Source organism: Rhopalosiphum padi, chromosome 4 (genome assembly GCF_020882245.1).
Source record: "Rhopalosiphum padi isolate XX-2018 chromosome 4, ASM2088224v1, whole genome shotgun sequence".
NCBI lineage: Eukaryota > Metazoa > Arthropoda > Insecta > Hemiptera > Aphididae > Rhopalosiphum > Rhopalosiphum padi.
Genome location: NC_083600.1, coordinates 34042716 through 34059989, shown reverse-complemented (window position 1 = coordinate 34059989; position 17274 = coordinate 34042716). Strand labels below are relative to the sequence as shown.

At 30.3% G+C, this 17274-nt stretch overlaps 1 protein-coding gene across 2 annotated transcripts; it reads left to right on the top strand.

Moving 5' to 3' along the window:
- The first annotated feature begins 1510 nt into the window (after positions 1-1510).
- On the top strand, positions 1511-11460 carry LOC132928627 (failed axon connections). Of its 2 annotated transcripts, none has more exons than XM_060993435.1 (7): positions 1511-1666; positions 1980-2444; positions 9241-9443; positions 9507-9642; positions 9719-9856; positions 9942-10232; positions 10326-11460. In XM_060993435.1, exons 2-7 carry the CDS (start codon positions 2115-2117, stop codon positions 10368-10370), a joined length of 1143 nt encoding a protein of 380 aa, XP_060849418.1. In that variant the 5' UTR covers positions 1511-1666; positions 1980-2114; the 3' UTR covers positions 10371-11460. The 2 variants fall into 2 exon arrangements, with proteins under 2 accessions (XP_060849418.1, XP_060849417.1); XM_060993434.1 differs by having other exon boundaries at positions 9942-10241.
- The last annotated feature ends 5814 nt before the right edge of the window (positions 11461-17274 follow it).

Below are 17274 nucleotides of genomic sequence, written 5' to 3'. Positions count from 1 at the left end.
TAATACAAATAAGACATTCCTAGCCATAGGCTACCAATATATATGGATATTTAGGCAATTTACAATAGTTTTAGCATATTAATACGAGGATTATAAATATTTTAACAGAAGAATTAAGGGATAAAATATATCTAAAATGTAAATTATAGAAGTAAAAATATGTTTACATAAAATACTAATATTTACAATGTTTAAAACTTAGTATTACAGAGTGAATAGCGTGTAAGAGCGCATTGGAAGCGCATGTATATAGTATGAAGATTTGAATGTAGTGAAGGTGGTTTAGTGTGGGTAATACGTCATCCTAAATGCTGGTCCGCCTGGTCCTAAAAACTGAGTCCAAAACCCCTGCGTATTTTATCAAACATATTACAATTAACTGTAACTGTGCAACAATCTCCTCCTATGTTATATTATTGTAAGAATAAAATAAGTAGGTATACTACTCAAAGTTCAAATACTCAAAGTTTACAGGAATTGTTACGTTTTGCAATGTTATTAGCGAAAATCCTGATGTATGAAAGCATAAATAATTATCTATACCTAGCTCATACACATCAAGCCATCAAAAGATCATATAATAGCGGGTGAGGTGCAGTTTGAAAATCAATGATTAATTTTAACGGTCAATGTCATTCGAAATTCGAGTTGATAAAACATAGGTAATATAAACTATTTTAATGTACGTAGGATATAAATATTACACACGATACACCCGAAAACATCGACATTATACTTTTAGTTATTACCTAATTACCTTTATAGATAGTTCAGTAGTTGTCCGGTAATACAAAATGACCGCGCCTTAACATTCGGTGGTGCATTGGTGCGTATATACATATAGTGACTAAGGGATTGGGTTATGGGTAGTAGGAGGGTTAATACCTTCGTTATTCAAACATTAACATTTGATACAAAGTTATATACGTTATAATATATTGATATGACATTTTTCGGGCGTGCGTTCGGATAGACAGCCGCCAACCCAGGTCAACAAGTGTCAAAGGTGGTTTCTATTTTTGTTATTTTTTTCATTTAATTTCTTTGTTAGCGTTTGGCGTGGCGGCGACTACCCGTCGCACTGTGTTTTTATTATTAATAAAATATCGTCTGTGAAAGGAACGAGGGCGCGTCTAAAAAACCGTGAGAAAACACATGCGTCGTCAAATCGTATTATAACTTATAAGTTATAATATTATTTTAGTTGTTGCTGAATAAATACCACGTCTTTCGCCCAAGACAATCTTGACGCGCAAATTACTAATTAGATCTAAAGGAAAATATTGTATTATCGTGTAAAACGCTGTAAGACTTGGTAAAATGGTAACATTTTTTAAGCGGTGAAATAATAATAATAATAATAATAATATAATATCCCTGCGATGGAACAACACTGTACGGTGGCCGACTCGTACCGGTGGTGGTGCCAGCGGCGGCAGCGGCAACGGCGTCGATGGAAAGGGCGTGGCGGCGCGGTGCGGCGGTCGCACGTTAGTCAAAAGTAGTTCGCGATGCGCGTGCGTGCCGGGTTAGCGTCACTCTTGACCAACGCGATACCCGGCTGCACCGACCCGTGCTCCAGCCGCCGCCGACGCTTGTCATTCGTGCATTCGAAGTCGCGTCCTTTTCCTGCCGGTACGTGTTTACTTGATCTCTGTTGTATTTCGTTCGTATTTTTTTTTTATATATATTTTAACCACCCAACATCTGTTTACGGACAGCACTCCGAGTAATAAGAGACGCGCGTTTTAATAACGTTTCATATTTTCTTCATTAATGCACTATATTTTTGTGCGGGTCTTCTCTTGATACGCGCGTCTTTTAGATCTCTCGCGTGTGAGTTGTGCATGTGCGTGTGTGTGTGTGTGTGTGTGTGTGAGAGAGAGAGAGAGAGGAGTGAGACTGTGTGTGTAGAAACGCCTTTGAACGGATTAATAAAATATTTATTATTTTAATTATCATTTGTTTTTTTTGTGTAGAGTTTAACTGCCGTTGCCGCTGCGCACCGCTTAGATAGCAGCGCGTGTACACTGCCCGCCAACCCCCGTAGCAGAACGTAGCGCCGTGCAAATCAGTCGACTACTATCGCACTACACTACACAAGAACCATAAAAATGACTACGGCGACTACGGAAGAGACCAAGAACGTCCCGCAAGACGTCAAGGAACCGGTGAAGGACGGTGCAGACGCCGTTGCCGAAACCAACAACAAACAGACAGAGAATAATGACAAGAAACCAGCAGTAGCAGAAAAGGATGACAAAGTTGCAGCCCCTGCTGCTCCGGTCGAACCGCCGCAACCAAAGTTCTCCGTGAAAAAACAGAACTTCGATAAGGACGTTGTATACCTGTACCAGTTCTCGCGCACTCCTGTTATTCCATCCATGTCACCGTACTGCTTGAAGGTGGAGACATGGCTGAGGCTGGCTGGACTCAAATACGAGGTAAGTACCCATTACGTCATGATACCTATTAAAATAATATTCACTATGTATATTCTATACTTGGTACTTAGTACTTACTACTCACTTTTTTTTGGTACCACCCACTAACACTTAGTACCTCCAGAGATAACTAGGTAGTTCATAATAACATTTTCACCTCAAAGTTGCAGGTTGTTGAACATTTTGATAGTTTTTTTATTAAATCAACCTAAACCTACATTTAATTTTATATTTAATGATTTGAATGCACGTATACTTGGTATCTAAGAATTTACCAACATATTTTGTTAAATTTCTATCTGGAGAGAGTTAATTGTACCCATTGTTACAAAATAGTTTTACTAAATTTATTGCCTTGGAAGTTGTAATAATAGGTATATCATTTTTATTAAAAATCATTTGATGAATGTTTTATATTTGCATTGTATGCTATTAAAATAATGACACCGATAGGTACTATGTCAACATTGAAAACGGATTGAAGTTCAAATAATGTTTTGAATATTTTTATTATTAGAAGTAAATATGTTACATGATTAGATAGATAAATAATATAATATAATTTATATATATACATTTTATAGTTATTTATTGTACAATATTAAATAATCTAAATATTAAAAGCAAATACTAATGAATAATGATAATTGATTTTTTTTCTCTTAGTAAATAGTTTTTTTAGGTATATGTTTCATTTATTTATGATAGATTCCTTTATTTATTATATTTTTGCATTCATTTTTTTAAGTTTTTTGAGAAATCTATAAAAAAAAAACTGTCAAGTTTTCATCAAGAATAATGATTAAACAATATTGAATATATTGTATACATTTTTATGTAAACTATTTAGTTTTTTGGTAGAACTAATTAAACATGAACTAGATAAAAAGCAAACATGTATAATTGGTAGGAAATTGAACTATCACCTTAGATAATAGAAAAATAATGATACAAGTGGATCAGCCATATTTATTATTTGATACATTACACAAATCTAATAATCTAGTCGAAAAGTAAGATAGAACAAATTGATTTTATAAAGAGATAAACCAAGTTTTTAATTATTAATGGGTATACCATAACATACATATCTTATTATTGACTATTAAACATTTTCATTAACAGTCAACTAAAACCAAATGTTTGCATTAAACAAAAAAAATCACATCTATCTAAATTGTAGTATGCCTCCTTTATCCTGTCGTTAATAAGTTATTGTACATATTATATTTTATTTGATAACTATTTGATAACTGTTAACCACTTAACTAAGATTTTAACTTTTCAAAAATATTGTAGGTTTAAAATATATTATTTAAAGTTGTAGTAACGATTTCAGAATTTGATGAATTTATTATGTTTTATCTATAAATTTCAATTAATTTATTAATTTAAAATAATTAAAAATGAATTATTTATATTTAAATCACACATTCCCGTAAAATGTTTGTGGTTATTTTAAATAGACTATAATTTGCTTTTAATGGTGTATCCTTTTATAGTATATAATATCTGATGAAAACTAGTGAATATTTTTCTATTAATTTATATTTAAAATGTATTTAATACTGCCCACTAAAGATTATTGAGATCGTTAAAAATTATTTTCGGTTATAAGTATCAACTTATTTTATTATTTTTAATTAGAAAACTTCCTGGTTCCTATTGAATTTAAATACATATAATAACACATTATATTATTTTAATTTACGTGAGACATTTGTGCTCGTAGATCGTAAAACTTCATCTTTATACAAAAATGCATGGGAACTACATTTCTCCACATGTGCATATGGTTGCACGTGTTTTTGTCCAAGTTGAAGTAATTTGTCATATGCGCATGTTGTGTGATCACTGATCTGTTTCTTAATTCTTTGTTTTTTAATATTGTTGTTGGAAATGGAAATTTTGTTTGGTGTCTTGAATAAAAAATTGTGTGTAACAATAACAATTTAATAGAGATATTATTATTGATGCTGTGTAGTCATGTAGATAGTTAGATTAGTTATTTAAAATTCATTGACAAGAAAAAAATTTCAATTTATTTTTGACCTTTCGGTACGGTACTCCCTACTTAATAATAAACGTACAATTTGAAGTATATCGTAAATCAACTAGTGACTACTATTCGGTCTATGTTCACCGTTACGATATATTTATTATATACTATTTTTATTCATTTATATTTTATACGTATTATCGAGCCCATAGGCATTCACCAGACGATCATAATAATGTTGTCTAAGATTTATTATTAGCGTTATTTAGTATTTACGTTAAAGAGGACGTTGTTGGGAACTTTTTCACTACTTCTATATGATTTTTATCTTTTACGATTGTTGAAATTCCTAACGCCCAATAAAAACCGCTGTTTGTTATAATTGTTCGGTATTGGATTGTGATAAAACTTGTAACGGCTGGGAATAAATACGGGTGGCTTGCTAAGTAATTAAAACGTATTATAAATAAAATTCTTGCCCAAATTGGAGTTGTTCAGTTGGTAATAACACGATAAAATAATAATTATCAATATAGGATTTTTGTAATGTTTATATTTTGTGCGTCATACAAACTTCCAATATTGTCAATGGCGGAAAATATATAATTTATTATGAAAACTGACATCGTGGGTTTTCCTATTCAAAAAAAATTAAATAATTTGAGTTTACAAATATTTATAAATTTATATTTTTAATGTATTACACGCTTTCACTGTAAGTAGTGGAAACGTTTTAACAAGTAGAAATCCGGTGAAATCACTACGGCGTGTTACTACAATACTCATTTTCCTTGGAGAATCCCCGTCTATATAGAAGGAACGGGAAATAAAATTTTATTGCTACAAAAAAATCTGTTGCGACCGATAAACGTCGTCGTCATCGCAATAATTAACTGTGAAATGTTCCATTTGTGTTCGATAATAATTTATTTTTCTCGGTTCTGACATTGTAGTCGTCTAATGTTTATTGTTTAAATAAAATGTCCCATAAGCATATTATTTAATATACAAATATTATTCTATTTAATATATTATATATATAAAATGTGTATACCGCATTCCTTATCGCTGTAAACAACTACTATACGATATTATATTATATGTTATTCTTAAACATATGTACCACACCTTTTCAATTTCAACGGTTAATATTAGTATACAAAAAGAAAAATATTATATTATCGTAATTTTTTTTCTATTTCAAATCTCGTGAACTCATATAAAATGTAATAAAAATATGTATGTTATATATGATACATATCACAGTGTATCTAGAAAACATCCCGTACGTGTTAAGTACTAAGGTGTCTTATTTTTTTTTCACTCTTCGGCGTTTGGACGCTATTTTTATTCCATAAAATATTGTATCCGCAACAAAATCATTTATTATTTTTATAATTATATAGCTGTAAAATCCAAACACACGCATCGTAATAATGATACCCTCCCCCTCTCCCTGTGGGTATTATTCCTTGCGCGTATCATAATGTATGTGGAAGTGTGCTACAGCACTCGTTGCATCACAATAGTGCATTGTATGCATAATAATTTTATTATTACTCATATTATCTTGTGACCGGATATAATGCAGCGATTCGTGAATATTTTGCGCGTTATTGAAACATCTTACTATAATAACTGGTTACTGCTGTACTGTGTCGTTATTACTTAATATTATTAATAAAAACGATTATGCATGCAGCTCTGTGAATGTCTGGTTTTTAATTTTTATTAAGGTGGCTGCGAATTGTATATTCGCATTCCTCCGCCTCGTTCGTCCGGATAGCGCGAAACCTGTTGGCAACGGTGGAAACTGGCACGGACTCGCGGTGTACGAGACTCCTATTTCCGCGCCACCACCGCCGCATACCTTTTAGTTATATTAGTTGATAATAAAATGTTTAAATATTCGTATTGCATTGTGCGTGCGTGTTCCTTCGAAATATAATTACTATGTATACACATAGGTGTATAATGTACCTATATGGCTATATAATATATATATTATTCAAATCTTAGTTATGAGAGGTAAAAATTAATCTTCTTTCATACTGTTCAAAATGAGATTTGTTTAATTTGTCATCTCGCATTTTATCTGTTTTTTTATGCTCAAATTGTATTTTGTAGATATGCAGGTAATTTTAATAACGTCATTATTATAATAATTAATATTTTATGCTTTGCGAGTCCCAAGTATGGATATTTAATGGATATATCAGCTTTTGAAAGTTATTATTTTTTAAATGACCATTTCACGGTTGTTTTTCGTTGTATGTAATTATCATCATGCTCACTTTTATATACGATATGTATCGTGTGTGCTCACGTCAAGTATATCAATTCCAGTTCACTTTGCGTACATCCTTATTAAGGCGTTGGGCCGGTGACACTTTCGTCTCTACCGACAAAAGTTAACAGTATTCTTTGCTGCTGTTTGTCGATTATAACGATGATAATATCATGTTCCTCGATTTTGATATAACACTATGGTCGTTTGTTGTATGTGTGAAAGGATTGATTGAAAGAAGGCCCGCCGACATTAATCTTTGCTTCGTTATCGTGTTCACTGGACCTCTTTTTCGTTTGCCACCCTAGTTTAACGCTCTATCGTTTCGATCAATTAAACAAATATATCTTGTTGTTAGCGTTGCTCTCTTTTATAACGACATTCCACGCTATTATAAAAATTCAGATCATCGTTGTCGAGTTTCTGGCTTTTGTTAAACGAGAATTTGGTGGTTGGTCGGCGGGTGTCCGCGATTCGTGATAAAGAAAGAAATAAGAAAATAATTAAATTTTTGGTTGGATGATATCGAACCGTTGTGAATTTATCGAATAATGATAACTAATTACAATTCAAATAACTAGTCCCACGACGTATTTATTCTGGTATGTCGATTCGAGTTAATGTGTATTTAATATTATTGTTCATCACATCTGGGAAGCGAACACGTTTATATTATTAATTACAGTGTCTTGTATAGATCTCGAACGACGGAAGCACAATACAGATAGTCTGATGTGTAATACAACCAATAATATGATGACAGAGGAGGACTTTATACGGGCGACTATAATAGTATAATATAATAATATGATGAATACGCGTGGCGCGTGGAATGCAGCGCGCATTCCATTCTATTGACTTTTTTACTGGTCGTGAGAGACACGAAACTTTGACCTTTATATTAAATATATTTATTAATATATTAATAAACATTTGCCGCCATACAAAGTAGTATACCACAATAAAATTATGACGCACCACGTGCGCGTATAAATTTTTAATGATTTTGATCCAATAACCGATTATCATTTAATCGAGTGCTTAACTGATCATTGGAAGCAGTCAGAGGTTAGTCGTTAAAGCTATGTGATATTTGAGGCGAGTTTGACGATTTTTGGCTCTATGAAAGTAGATTGCCACTGCAGTAGTGCACACATGCTTGACTACAATATTCGGTGTTACATTATGTGATATTAACATACAGGTTGTGTCGATAAAATAATTAGTTATAAGGTTGCAAAGGATATCGCAGGGGGTAGGATAGATGAAACAGGCGATTTTTTTTACCTAACTTACTACACTATTATAGTTAAGCACTTGGTAGTGCCTGGTTATGGGAACCTCTTCCACCACACTATGTCATCAAACAGTGGTAATCTAGCGTAGAAATGAGGTTAGATGTGTGTATGCAGTTTTTCAACACAATCGAAGTATCGAAACAGTGAAAATATAGAGTTTTAACTATTTTGCATTAGGTTTATTTTTATTATTTTAAAAATGTATTTCTAGTCGAGTTTTTTCTACGCGAGAGGGTAGTGTATGTGCGCTAATGGTGAAGAGATCAATAACACAGTTGTCGCCGTCTGAACCATAAACTCCTCGGCCTCACCCCCACACCATTAGCCGTTGTTGCCATGACGACCGCCTGTGGTATTTCTCGGCTCGGGAGTTCAATAAACCCCGCAGTGGTGGTATGTAAGGGATTTTCTCGTATTACATCCATCGCCGACCATAGTACTTGGGCGTCGCATGCCGACTCACTTATTTATGCAACAGGGTGTGCTTTATTCTCAAAATTATGTCTCCATCGTCACCACAGCCATCGTTGTTAGATTCTTCATACAGTTTTTTTTTAATTAAACTTCAAACTGAGTCATTAATAGAAAGAATAAAGCCAAAATTACCACACGCTATACGAAAACCAGTACCGTTTATACAACCGGAGAGGTTGCGAGGTTATTGACTTAATACTTCTTCTCCCCGAATAAACTTATATATTACTGTAATTTAAAATGATTTTATTATTTATGAATGACATTTCTAATTTTTGATAATAAAATATAAAATAACATTAAAAAAAAAACTGCTGGCGAAAGCGAATCGAATAATCATTTCGAATTCATAATATTGCTACTAAATGTGTCACTTTCAACGCTACCACGACCGTTGGTGTTTGTTTATACCTTGTGATGTTGATTTTTTAATATCAGTGTTATGTATTTTGCATGTGTTTGTACCTTATTTTTCTTTAACTTGTTTACTATTTCCTCAATGTCCACTGGGATTAAACGGTGGTTCCTTTTTTGACTTTAATTTATAAACCTAGAAAACTCGGACCTTAGACTTCTTAACTGATGTTTTCTTAACTAATCTCTATCATAATGATTATCATATCATTATTATTTCCTCTTGTAAAATATAAATATTAGGTTATTATTTTACTGGTATTACAGATTTGTGATTTATGTATTGATATTAAAAATCAAAAATCAAATTTTTTTTGTGTTTAGAATGTCGACCACAAAATGAAACATCGTTCCAAAAAAGGACAATTACCATTTATTGAATTGAATGGTGAAGAAATTGCTGATAGTACTCTAATTATTAAAGAGCTTAGTCAGAAATTTGGCAAAGACATTGATGCTGCATTGAGCCAAGATCAACGTAACATATCACACGCTATGATATCGATGATTGAGAATAAACTCGTTTGGTATGTTATCATTACATTTTTAGATATTTTAATTTGAAATTTACTAAAATTTAATGGTTTTAGGGTTATAACATGGTGGAAGACAAAAACTCCAGAAAATGTTATCAAAGGATACAAAGTGAATTTGCAACATGCGCTTGGTACATGGGTTCCAAATGGAGTTCTCAATTTCTTGTTCAAGCACAGTTATAGTCGAAAGGTCAGTGTACTATAATGAAAAATATTTATCTACATACATTATGTAAATATTGGATGAAATTGTTTTCTTGTTACAGGGATTAAAAAAAGTTAAAGCTCAAGGAATTGGAGTTCATAAGCCTGAAGAGATTTTGGAATTTGGACAAAACGATCTTAAAGTTTTATCTGATGTTTTAGGCGACAAACTGTATTTCTTTGGAAATGAACCTTCAACTGTAAATTTTTTTATCAATACAATAATTTATAAATCAAAACTATTATCATTGCAGTTTTATAACAATAAATTCAATGTTATTTCAGCTGGACGTAGTGGCTTTTGCAAACTTGGCACAATTGTTCTTTTTAGACAAAGATGTTGAATGTCAATTACGAGACTATTTAGTGGATAATTTCGGAAATTTAGTAGAACACACAAACCGCATTAAGGAACGGTGTTTCCCTGATTGGGAAGACATGTGTAAGAACCTAGACTTAAACAGCCACTTGCCAAAACCACCACCAGTTGAAGAAAAGCCTAAAGAAGATGGAGACAAGAAGGCTGCAGAAAACAAAAATACTGAAAAGGAAGCTAAAGAAACGTCTGATGAAAAAGTGAGTGAAGTTAGTTTACACTCATTTGTAGATATAACTGTAATACTTAAATATACTCATAAAATATAATTTCTAATTAAAAATGTTTTGTAGGGTGATGGAAAAAAAGAAGGAGAGAAAGAACCAGAAGACAAATGAGCGATATTTGCACTGGTTACAATAAAGCAGACTCATCACCATCATTTTAAATTAAGCGATTTCACCAACACTTTCGACCCATCATTATACTATTGACTTAAAATGAAAAAAATCATACATGATGTATTAATAAGTTACATAAATGTTATATGAAAACATATAATTAATACCCACAATCCAATTTTTTTTATGAACTGATTTTTTGTGCTCGGCAACAATAATTTATACGTATTTGTGTTGTCGAGCAAATATGTTTCATAAAATTGACTCCATTTAATTATTAATACTATAAAAATTCTTTATAAAAAAAAAAAAAAAAATACAATTTATTACTGGGAGACAACTCTGAAGCTCAGGTATTAACCTAATGCATAACTCTTAAGTATATTAATTATAATTAATTATCCATTTTATTTATGTGTTAAGACTTGTTTGTTTGTTTGGGCCTACGCTTTAATTTAAATGGGGACCAGACAAATAGGACCTCGATAAAATTCCGCTTAGCTATACATATTATATAACATTTTATTATTATTTTTTTAATTAATGAAAACGTTGAAAATCCAATATTTCCTATTTCGGTGACAATATCCTCTCTGTATGATGTAAATTTTTCTACCATTTATATAATTTTATACATATTATTATATATATTTTATGTTTTTAAGTGTATAAATTAATTTATTATTTAAGTAAAAAAACGAACAAGAACGAAATTCTACTGTTAACACCTTTTTGTGTATGTTTGAAATCGATACATATTTCATACTTTCTTCCTCTCCCCCTTTTGGCTTTTCGGCAAGTATCGAAACGCTAACCTAACTAGTAATAATATATAATTCTCATAGCATATTCATGTTCTAAAAATAAACTACTCACTTATAATTATATATATGTGTATATTTACACACACACATATATATATATAATAACTATATATTATTAATATTGAATTTTTTTTTATAATTTATTTTATACTTTTACTACTATCATTCAAGTATAATGGGAAGAATCTCGTTTGTATGATTTTTTTTTTATATATAATTTTATTAAGCCTTTAAGAATAAAACAAAACTGCAAAATATTTAAATTCTTGTGTGTTAATCCCTTAGTTGGGAGTTTGAGACTATTTACTCCTTTTTTAGTAACATGTGACAAATTTAGATTAATAATTACATTGGTCCAGTGACAACGAACACGTGTATCGAGGGGGCAACGCCCCCTTGTTTTAATGGGTGGGTGGATGTTAAGTAAATTTGAGTATTATGATTTGAAAATAATATTGTTCATCAGTATTTTAGATAAACTTATTTTATGAAGTGTAAGTGTATACAGATTAAAGTTTCATGAAGTAAACACTAAATGGTTACACTAATTTCATACCATTAAATTATAATATTTTATGAAGCTTTGTTTTTATGTATTTTAAGTTCTTATAGCCATAACTAAACATGGGGAAAAATAAGCACTTCATTCATAAATGTTTTCGACAAGTTACATGTTAAGAAGGTAACAAAAATTGAAAAATGTTACAAAAAGTATTTGTAATTATTCCAATTATGAAACTGTTCCAAATGCGACTCGTAAATTATTTTACATTTGAAAAATAATTCTACTTTTAAGTTACCTACATAATATAATCATACAATTTTTAAATACTACATATGAATATACATAATAGCCATGTAGGCTATAGGTCATAATTTCTAAATTATACTGTATTATAAATTTACAAATTTTATATTTGTATTTTATTTTAATTCAAATAGGCAATAGCAAAACTATATGTATAAAGGTTAAATCAGTAGTTTCCAACCTTTTTCATTTTACCATTCTACCTTTGTAAATTTACTAAAATCTCATTCCCCCCTCCTTAAATTAGAGTTTAGGCGAATTTTGTTTTTGTGAGCAGTACAAAATAACTATATATATTATACAATATACAACTATTTACTTTTATTATTTTCATCATTTTAAAAATTTATTATAAATCAACTTACTAAGTAATAATATTAAGTATAAGAAAAAATTATTGAATATAAAAAGATAATTCCATTAATTCATCACTATATTCCCCTCAAGCAGACTAAATCCCCCCCCCTGTTAGGAAACCGCTGTGTTAAATAATATAGATAAGGATAACTATAGGTAATAGTGCATTTGGTTACTTAAAAATATGTATCTACCAGGATTTAAGCCTCCCTCCACAACCAATTTTAACCATATGGCAGATGAAGAACTTGGTTAAATGCCAATAATTATTATGTTCTTTTTAATTTGAAAATTTAAAAATGCATGTTATCATAAATTGTAATGAAGATAATTAATATTTTTATTTTTTTTTTATTTTTTTATTTATACTTTATAATTTTTAACACCTTTTTTTAAATAATTTTACTATTTAAAATATAATTTGTTTCATTAGAAACTCATGGATATATTATATGATTAAATATTAATAAATAAATCATATTAGTAAAATACATATTTTGGTTTCAGAAATACTTATAAATCCGAGTTCTAGTTATAATTATAACTATTATAAGCTATAAATATTTTATAAATCTAATCTTTTATATTTTTTTATTTTTACTAAAAATGAAATATTTGATAAACCTTTCGTGAAATATTTCAAAAAAATAAATTTCATGAAATTTTAGAACCCTAATAATACCACAACTCGCTAGCCAGAGGCTGCTGTAGATTTTTCTACGTACTATTATCGTACTAATGCTGTCAACGATCACAATTCACATATAATATAATATAAAATATAAATAATTACTATTATTTATTTTTCAATTATTTGTTTTATGGGTTAATTTTTGATTAATATGCCAAAAGACAGCAGCGTAGTGTATTAGTGAACTAAGTGCTTGTGTAAAAAAAAATAGAATAATTTTTCGATCATATTATTTTGTATTGTTTCAAGCAAGGCATAAATAAATATAATCATATTTTAAAATTGTTTTTAATTTTAACTATAAAACTTTATTATGGACTCACGCGTTTGTGGGTTTTATCGTAAAGATAGAAGAGGTCTAAATCCAATTAATTGGAATCGACATTTACAAGCTTGTAAAAATAAAAAGGTATATATTTTTTTATTATATTGCAAGGGGAGTCTCCTTGGTGGCAATTCCACCTCCCCTTTCCATCGCCTAAGGGATCTTGATGGTTAAAATCATGCTTTTTTCGATTAATAATAAAGTGAGTACCTACTTATATGTTATGCACAAAAAAAAAATATTAAAATGACTTATAAACATCAATAAATGACTTGATATTTTTAAATATTTACGTTGTACAAAATGTACGTTTTATACAATTCATTTATCATAAATCGTAATAATATTTAATTATAACATACGTGTGCACCGGGCCTAAAATAGTATATTAGTATCTGCCTAGAGTTTATTAAATAATCGTAGATCGCGACAACTAACGATAAAGATAATCGACAAACTAATGGAAACTGAATGTGTTACAATAAAATGTAACTTTCAACAAGAAAAATGCAAATTTATGTAAAAAAAAAGTACAAAAATAAATAAAATGCAACAAAAATATTAAAAACATGACCATAAAGCATAAAATTCCCTAATAATGCAAAAAATTCAAAATAAAAATTGTACCATTATTCATTAAATTATATACTTCATGAATCAAATTTCTGTAATGATGAGCCTCAAATGTGAACATTACAAAAAAAATGCAAATGCATCGAGTTCTGGGCTCTAATCATTATGTTATTTAAATATTAGGTATATCATTTTTTTTTTAGAATAATAATAAATTCCATATTATTCACCTGGAGTCTGGACTTATTTCATCGACCATATTTTTATGCATTAACCGGAGAAACTTTCCACCTGAGTTGCATGATATAACCGCAGCTTCAACTCGAGCATTATATGAATGTCTTTGGGAATAATTTATTCGTTTACCCGCTAAATATTTATTAATTACACTATTAAATTGTTCACATACATTGTTGTCAACATTCATCAGTAAACTATCAACATTTGCTACTAAACGAGATATTAATTAGGATATACCTATCGGCTATCGCTCACAAGCCATGATCTTTCGGCATCTTCGATCATATTTATAGGCTCTCAAAATGTGTCGAAAACTGTTATTTACCTATATCTTGTCGTAATTCTTAAATAATATTATAATACTATAATTGTGTTAATTTATAATCTTATCAAAAAAATAATTTTAATAATTAAATTGACTACTGATTTTTGGTAATCTGTTTGACCTTGTCAGCTATTACGATATTCAATTGTCTTATCGGATACCTGGTAATTGGTATGTCATAGCTACTAATTTTGTTCCATAATTTCGCAATAAATGGTTGCGACATTCTATTATTACGGGTAGTCTAGGTCCATAAGGCATTATTTCAGCTAATCTTTTTGTAACGATTGAGTCTCCATCTCCTAGACATTTTTTTATTATATTAAAATACGTAATTAACTAAAATTATATACAAATAAGCACGATTTAAAAACTTAGAGTAGGTAAGCTATTAGTTTATTGTATTTTAAACCATGCATTATTTCTAAACTGTTTAAATCCATCAGCAACACCATCAGCTTCCATACTTCAATACTTGTAGGCTGTAGCATCCTTTTTCCAATTCAAAGAACATGTATGTTCAGGTGGATTTAATTTTGTCGGGTATTAATATTACTCTTTTTTGTATAAAACTTATAGGCGTAAATTTGCTATGCTAGAAGGGGGAGCTAAAATTATAAACATAAAACAGGCCATCGGAGAGCTTCGCCCCCCGAACGGCCGCACCCCCTACTTATAAAGATTACAATTTTATTGTAACATTTATTATATTAAAATTACATAAAAACTTCAAAATTATTTTATATAACGGCATATAATACATAACTTTTTATCGTTGTCGTTATAAAATATTAACGTATAGCTCAATCGTTTTAATTTTATTAGAAATTTACAATACAAAATTCATACATGAAGCTTAAATGTTAACATAACACAAGCCTATCGGATAACCTGATTAGAAATTACGTTTTACATTGTATAATTTTCTCTAATAAGTAACCTTAAATTCCTTGAAAAACTTTAAAAAAATGTAGATGGGCTAAGTCCTCCCCAATTTACGCCTATGATAAAACTTTTGGGTGGAGTACGAATTTTTAGCGGGTTTTTTTTTCCAGCATAACTCATAATTTAATACTTAGGTCTAATAAAAATAACTATTTAAAAAATAAAGAGTTTAATGAAGACTCATCGTTAGAAATAAAAAACTTTCAATGTCAAAAAAATAAAATAAATATTTATCCAAATTTACAGCACGAAATGTCGAAATGGTTTAAAGTAAAAGAATGAAAAAATAATCATTTAAAATTTAAGTGATAAAAATCTTTGTATCAAATGTATTGATTAATATATTAATTTGTTTAATTATTTTGTGAATATAAATTATATTGTAATTATGTCTGTAACGTATATTTATATTTTTTGTATTGATGACGGCAATAAGCTATTATTATTATGAAATTGTTATACATTATATTATTTTGTTTCATTATTTTACACGTAATTATGACCTTTTTACATAATATATAATATGTACATAGTACATTATATGACATTTCATTAAAAAAAATATATATTATAATATTATACGTTAGTTATCCATTATCTGTGAATACTAATATTAATTTAAATTATCAATTATAAAAATTGTCTTTAATCTAAATGTTGTATTTCAATCAATTATATTATTAAAAATGTACACTGTTATTAGTGTTATCGCAAATTGAAAACTTAACAAATTGTAAAATAAAATACATTTATGTGTATATTTAATATTTATATATATATTTATAACATATATTTATTATTTTGTACGTCATATCTAAAGTAATGATGCAATAAAAGAACTATGTTGTAAAAGAGGTTTTTTAGTTAATTTATTATACATAATATTTAGTTTGTATGGCGCGCGTATATCGTGTTCAAATTTCGTAAGTGACAGCATTGATACGAAACGCTCCAAACGGCGGTCCGTAAAATAATAATGTACCGCTCCCGGGCTCCCGAAATCCCGAGACTGTTGCGCGTTTACTGTAGCCCTGCTTTGGGGATAGTGGGCGTGGTTACGGGTATATTATATAGGTCAGGGATTTACCGCCAGCTCATTCGCTTTTGTTTCACTGTAGATTCATTAATCGTCCCACTTGTTCGAATTTACAATTGTGTTAGACGAACGGATTGTGTACGAAAAGGAATCGATGAACGCGCAAATGATTGCTGGTAGTACCGAAGACACTACCACAATATTGGGCACTGAATTTGTCAATGACACGCAGACATCGAGGGCGAAAGAACCCGACACCACGTCACCGGCCAACAAACAAGATTCGTCGTCGAATTTTGTAGAGCCACCATGTTCTGCGCCAATGCGATCTGGGATTTTCTGGAATATCGACGACTCCACGTGTTCGATGGATGTATCAAATAATACACCGTACGCTGAAGCTAGGTCACATCAGCATGAATCATCGGAAGTAAGTTTCAAACTTGCGGAACAGAAATACCAGTTGCAACTAAAAAAGGCACAGTACGCGTTGAAGGAGCTTGTGAAGGAGAAGGAACGACAGGAACGCCACAACCAGGAGTTACGTGAACAATTGTCGAAAAATAAACAAGAAGATAATGATATACAAAAACGTGAACTTGAATTGCGTCAACAATTGGAACACTGCGAGAGACAAACATCACAATTACGCAAACAACTCGATCAGAAAAACCGTGAAATCGAGAAGCATCGAATCGAAAACGCGGAATTGGATGAAGAAAAACACACATATTTTTTAAGAAGCACCGAACACGAAAATCGTGTCATCGAGCTGAC